The sequence below is a fragment of the Euprymna scolopes genome, chromosome 33 (assembly GCF_053919585.1).
Source record: "Euprymna scolopes isolate OS-2025 chromosome 33, ASM5391958v1, whole genome shotgun sequence".
NCBI classification, from domain to species: domain Eukaryota; kingdom Metazoa; phylum Mollusca; class Cephalopoda; order Sepiida; family Sepiolidae; genus Euprymna; species Euprymna scolopes.
This window is the reverse complement of record NC_136514.1, coordinates 43,888,423-43,895,308: the sequence shown is the minus strand read 5'-3', so window position 1 is coordinate 43,895,308 and position 6,886 is coordinate 43,888,423. Positions and strand designations below refer to the sequence as shown.

The following is a 6,886-nucleotide window of genomic DNA, read 5'->3' as shown; positions in this document are numbered from 1 at the left end:
ATGATACTAGTTCTTTTTCTTCTTCTATCTATTATATAAAGCAAAGTTCTGTGTGTTAGTATGTCCAGCTAAAAGTAAAAACTACAAAACAAACAGCCACAAAGTTGGTATATTCTTGATCAGCATTGCTCTTAGTTAATAAAATTTAGATAAAACTTTTCATTCTTTTGGAACCAACTGGGTTCCGTCAGGTTGATCCATTTTTCCATGTTATTTACTATTTTGGAAATTAAAATTCCAACTCATTCCTAAAGGAATCTATTATATAAATATATAATATATTGTTTGTGTATTTGTCCAGCTAGAGAGGAATGGGCTGGACAAAGAAGAAAGAGGGAGTTAGGGGAGAGAAAGATAGAGAGATGAGTAAAGAGACGTAGAGAAATAAAGGTTTAAATAGAAATAGGCTACACTTTTGTCCCAGGTAATGCCAGGTAACCATGCTAGCTATATCTAACGACCATTTAAAAATGATATATTACAAAGGCATCTGCCTGTTAAAGAACTCTTTTTCCATGCATAAGTTTTATTACAAAAGCTAAAATATTTCTAAAGGAATGATGACTGTTAACTGGCTTTCAAAAATGAAGATGCAATGAATAAACAACTGAGATCACATATATAAACGTGTATGCATCTATATATGAATGAATAGATATATATATTTTTTTATTAATATAAACGAATTTACAAGATTGCAACACTGGACATGTTAATGTTTTGGACAAGCAGTTGGTTAAAACCACAAGTCCTGATCTGGTGATTTAAAAAATAAAACAAGTTTGTTTTTAAGTTGCTTGATAAGAAATTGTAGTTTTAACCAACCATCTGTCCAAAACATTAGCATGTCCAGTGTCATGACCTTGTAAATTTGTTTATATTAATATATATCTTGTTTTTCTTTATTGAGCACTCTTAATAATCTCGTTAAATTATCTCTAATATATATATATATATATATATATATATATATATATATATGAAACAAAGTTAAAGATAATAAATGAATATATTTAAAAGATATCTTAGGATGAAAAGACAAAATGGAAATAACATTTCACATAATTCATATATAACTTCGTATAATTAACATGTTAGGCTTCTACAAAAAGATGTTATTTTAACTTAGTCTTCCTCTCTATATACTTATTAGCTACAGAGGGAGGTTATCTAAAACAGACAATGTCAACATTTGATCGCATATCTTGACTTATGCAGTGTTCTCTAAGATTAAAGAAAAACCACTAGAGAATTTCCATGGGACTTGAAGATATTGAAAGTTCATAACACTCTTTTGTGAAATAGACACCAATGTTTTTAAAAATTCAAAGTTTTAGATAAATTTAATACATATTTTTAATAATAACTAAACAATAAATATGTTTTTTTAGATTTCTTTCAGTTAACAAAAAAATAAATAATAAAAATAAACTACAATAGCAGGTGAGTTTGGGAGACTTTTTTCTTAGTACCCGAAGATGAAAAGAAAAGAAACAGTTGGGTATGATTAGACATATTTGTAGACATGGTTTGAGGTAAGACGACGAAAAGCTTAGCTAGCTTAGACAGTTTGAATAAAGATTCAAACATTTTTATCTTCACAAACGACGTCTGATGTTAATGATCCTTTACACATTATAGCTTATTAAAACAAAAGAATTTTGAGAATATTCTGCTTGTAACGAGTAATTATGAGTTATCTCTCTTGATGAAGATTATCTCCCTTGTTTTATAACTCTTTACAGATAAGTAAGAAATCATTATTTGTTTGTCTCTGTTATTGCAATCAGAAGAAACTGTCATAAACAGATAAAACTTATGCTTACAAAAAGATATAAACACAAATAACGATATAATCTACAAAGAGATAATTTCTAACAAGGGCGGTAACTAATGGTTACTTATTACATAGTCTTTTTTTTTTAAACTGTTCATAAAAGATGTCTACAAAAGAAACAAAGACAATTATGAAAGATATATAGACATGCACCACCCATAAAAAGTAGCTTTCCATGTTGCCTCTCTAGAAATCGCACCAAAGATTATGCATGCCCTTCAAAAAATAAATATGAAATCCTGTAGTAAATATATTATGTCATCTTAAAAAATAGATCATACAAACATGACACATGCATAAAACAATGTTTTTTTTCTCCATTTTGTTTTTTGTTTGCTTATATTTAGTTTGTAATCGCTTTTTGTTTGTTTCCCCACATTCACCCACAACAATCAGCTTTTGTTTTGTTTGTTTGTTTTTTTTTTTTGTACAAGAATGGTCAATAGATGACCAGGCAATGGGCAGACCCCAGCATGGCTTTCTCACCCTGCATGTACTAGGCAGGCTCTACTTTCTTGGTTTACGGGGGTCCTTCACCAGCGCTATCACAGCTTGCATTGTCGATGCTACATTGATATGGATAGGTCCTCTTCTCTTATGCAACATTTTAAAGTAAGTCTCTGTCTTTGTTTATAATTTTTTGTTTTTAAATAGTTTTCTCAATGTTTTTTTTTTTTTTTTAAAAAGTAACTTTAGTTTTTGGCTGTTTCCCTGCTGCTCAGCAAACGAGTAGACAGAGACATGGGAAGGGGAAGGGGAAGGGCTCCAATTCTTAGAACTGCATTGTCAGTTAGCACATTCTCCATTCTGGAAAATGTTGTGTTCCATAGCCCCACCCAAATAATTATTGCTGCTCTCTTTCAGCCTTGCATCTCGGAGCAGCATCTCGCTGGCAACTGTATCTGCCCCCATCAGCATCTTTTTACCCTCGTCATAGTACCCCACTGCCTCCTTCTCCTCTTCGTCACTTCTTTCATGGCGCATGTGACAGCCAGCACGAATCACGCTGTCACTTGCGCCATTTTCGTTGGTTTCAGTGTCAACCACCCCATTGTTCTTGGTCAGTAGGGGTACAGGGGGCTTACATGGACTATCCTCGCCTCCGCTTCCACTATGAGAGGGACAGCGACTATTGCTTCTGCTGCTATTACGACTGTTGTTGTTTGTGGCGATGGTGCTATTAATGCAACTCGTATTGTTATTGTTATCATTATTGTCCTCATCAACAACAACATTTTCCTCATCATCTTCTGGCGTCACTTCATCCTCTTCCGTATCGTTTCCGTTACTCTTATGGCCGCAGTTGCCATTTACCTTCTTCTCAAAAGGTTTTGTTGCTTTCACATTATTCATGGTGGTACTTTTGGGCTTTTGCTGTTGCAGTTCCATTAGTTGTTCGGCAAAGTCGGCCATTCCGTACTGCTGGGCAATCCGCAAGCCTTCATCAAACAGAGTATCTTGCACCAATTTGGTAGCATTCTTATGAGTAGCAGTATATAAGTCACTTTTGGTAAAATCAAAATAGTTGTCCCCATCCTGAGAATCATTGAGTGGAGATGAACAACCACTAGGAAAATTGGAGGAATCTACAAGAGAAAGAAAAACAACAAAGTTAGCAAAATAGGCTTACAAAAAAACATTCAAAAGATGTATTGAACATTTAAACACAAGCAAATGAAGAAAGCATGTATGTCTGTGTGGATATATATATATATAAAATGAAAATTACAATTAAATTTACCAAAATGATCCAAGATGGTAAAATTTAAGTAAATTATAAATATTAAAGAATTAATATTTATAAAATAATCTCAGCCAGATATAAAAGCTCGATAAAACCAAATAGGAAATAGAGCTTATAATATGAGCAAACAGTTAATAAAATGTTAAAAAACACTTTGAAATGAGTTAAAAACATATTTAATCTGAAAAGGAAACACTAAATAAATGGATAGTCCTTAATCCGCGGAGTTTCGAAGAAATACTTTCCTTCTCATCAGAGGGTAGGAATTAGCAAAATGCGGGATCGGATTTTGCATGCAGAAGTATTTGATGAAACAACAAGTAAGTCAAAGATCTTATATACATACATATTTATATATAGATATAAATCCATATATCCGTATATATATATACATGCATATTTATATATAGATATATATCCATATATATAAACTTACGTATATACAGATACGGATAGATATATACACACAGAAATATATATATATATATATATATATATATATATATACATAAAACGAATACTTATATACACATATATATACATACATACACACACATATATATATGTATACATACATATATATATATACACACATATACAGACACACACACATATATACATATATACACATAAACATATATATATATATACACATGCATACATACAAACATATATATATATATATATATATATATATATATATATATATATATATACATACATACATACATACAAACATACATATATGTATATTATAGCTATGAAAAAGGGAAGACTGAGTTTTTTTGTATCTATGATAAAAAGAAGGATGGAGAAAAAATATTTAATGAAGGAAAAAAAAAATTAGATAATGGGGTAGAGTCGGCCGACCAGGTTTCACCCTCACTTTCCAAGGTAAACGAATGTAAATTGGACATTTATTCACTTGTGTCTCTATTTTGGAGAAAGTAGATATCTGTACTGATTGTTTATATCGTAGTCAGATATCACCTCCTTCCATTCCTGAAAATATATTTATTGAATTAATGAAATTTGCCACAACATCGGTTGAATTCAGTTTCAATGATATAATGTATTGGGAAATAGATGGCGTGGCAATGGGCTAAGTCCTTGGACCAATAATGGCAAATATATCTGTGGGTTTCTATGAAAAACTATTGTTATCTGGACCCATAAAACCGCTAGTCTACTTTCGATATGTAGATGATACATTTTGCTTATTCAATAATCAAACAGAGGCAAACAAATTTCTTCACTTTACTCAACAAAGTGCATCCCATATTAAAGTATACTTATGAGGGTGAAAGCAATTCTAAATTTAGTCTTCCTTGATAACGAAAACTCCATTAAATTATCTGACATTAATTTACCGTAAACCAACGTTTACTGGTCTGCATACAAGGTGGGATTCATTTTGCCCTAACAAACGAAAGTATAATTTGATTTGGATCTTAACACATCGTGCCCTCATGATTTGTTCACAATCTAAACTGGATGAAGAACTAAAAATGATTACTAATACTTTGTCCAATAATGGGTACCCTCTTGATGTGATTAACGCCATGATAAAAAGGAAAATGAGTAATTTTTCCCAAATAAAATTAAAGATGGCAGCTAAATGTCCAATTTACATTCATTTACTTTGATTAGGGATAGTAAGTGAAAAATTCACCAAACAGATTAGCTCTGCTGTGGAACATTGTTATTTTGCCTCCAATATACGTGTGGTGTTTGCAACAAAACAATTATTGCAGTCCTCTCAAAAGGATGTTCTGTCCCCCCCCCATCACATGGATAATGTTATTTATCAATTTAAATGTAGTTACATTGCCAAATATGTGGGCAGAACAACCTCAGCCAACCAACAGACATTTTGAGCAATACGTATGGATCCGCTATAACAAACCATTTGCTTAAAAACCCGCGATGTGCTATGAATTTCAGCAGTGACTCATTTTCTACCCTGAGTTACGCTCACTCGTTCTTTTATTTGAAGGTCTTGGAGACTATTCACGCCCGGTTAAGGAGACCTTCTCTCTGTAAGCAGAAGGATTGTCTTTTAGGTTTGGACGTGATTTGTCTCTAAGCCATTTTCTTCCTATATCATAGCGATAGATTTATTTTAGTCGTTCATCTAATTTTTTTTTCTCCCCCCCCCCCCTGCGATACTTTGATTTTATTTTAGTCGTTCACCATGTTTAAATAGTAATAAAAAAAGTTTTTAAAAAAATCCCTCGATTTGGCTTTTGAAAAGTGAGGGCGAAACCTGATCGGTGGACTATGTCCGATTATCTATTTATTTTTTTCCTTCATTAAATATTTTCCCTCCGTCCTTCTTTTTATCATGGATACAAAAAACGCAGTCTTCCCTTTTTCATAGCTATAATAAAGATTTGTACCCCGCCAAAAAATAATGATATATATATATATATATATATATATATATATATATATCCATACACACACACAGATATATGCATATATATACATATATATATATATATATATATATATATATATATATATATATATATATATATATATATATCCATACACACACACAGATATATGCATATATATATATATATATATATATATATATATATATATATACAGTGCTCCCTATCTTGGGTTGAGCATATTGCGAAGTAAATATATAAACTAACATTAGCGTATGAAGCGATGCTCTTTGTGAAAACAAATTGAGCTTAGGTATTTGGACAATGTCAAAACATTGTTAACTCACTGCCTGCATAGCAGCATCCATAAAGCGCAACGGTTATAAGCTCTGTCGTCTTGGCAACGGGTTTCTAGTCTAACCATACTGATGAGCTGTGAAACAGCGAAACAGTACTGTATGTGCATGACTATATATATGAATATATATGTATATATACACATATATATATATGTATATACACACATATATATATACTTTTAGAGGAAACATCATTTAATCTAAATACCAAAAAACAAGAAATGGGCAGATGAAAATAAAATTTTTTTTTTTTTCCTTAAGGCCTTATCGTCTGACCCTCTAAGAGGAGACGTCAGAATGATAGATTAAAAACTAAGAAAAACGAATGAGGGAAGTGGGGAATTTTGGTTGCAGTTGGAACTCACTGTTCTTCCAACTGCAACCAAAATTCCCCACTTCCCTCATTCGTTTTTCTTAGTTTTTAATCTATCATTCTGACGTCTCCTCTTAGAGGGTCAGACGATAAGGCCTTAAGGGAAAAAAAAAAAAATTTTATTTTCATCTGCCCATTTCTTGTTTTTTGGTATTTAGATTAAATGATGTTTCC

At 31.8% G+C, this 6,886-nt stretch overlaps 1 protein-coding gene across 36 annotated transcripts in view; it reads right to left on the bottom strand.

The window, feature by feature from the left end:
* Positions 1 to 2,074: 2,074 nt before the first annotated feature.
* Positions 2,075 to 6,886, bottom strand: part of LOC145258201 (uncharacterized) — a 418,516-nt gene continuing 413,704 nt past the window's right edge. For all 36 annotated transcript variants that reach the window (XM_080116132.1, XM_080116128.1, XM_080116134.1 and 33 more), the window contains one exon: positions 2,075 to 3,423. In XM_080116132.1, coding sequence (XP_079972258.1) covers positions 2,624 to 3,423 — 800 coding nt within the window. In that variant the 3' untranslated portion in view covers positions 2,075 to 2,623. The remainder of the gene's footprint in view (positions 3,424 to 6,886) is intronic.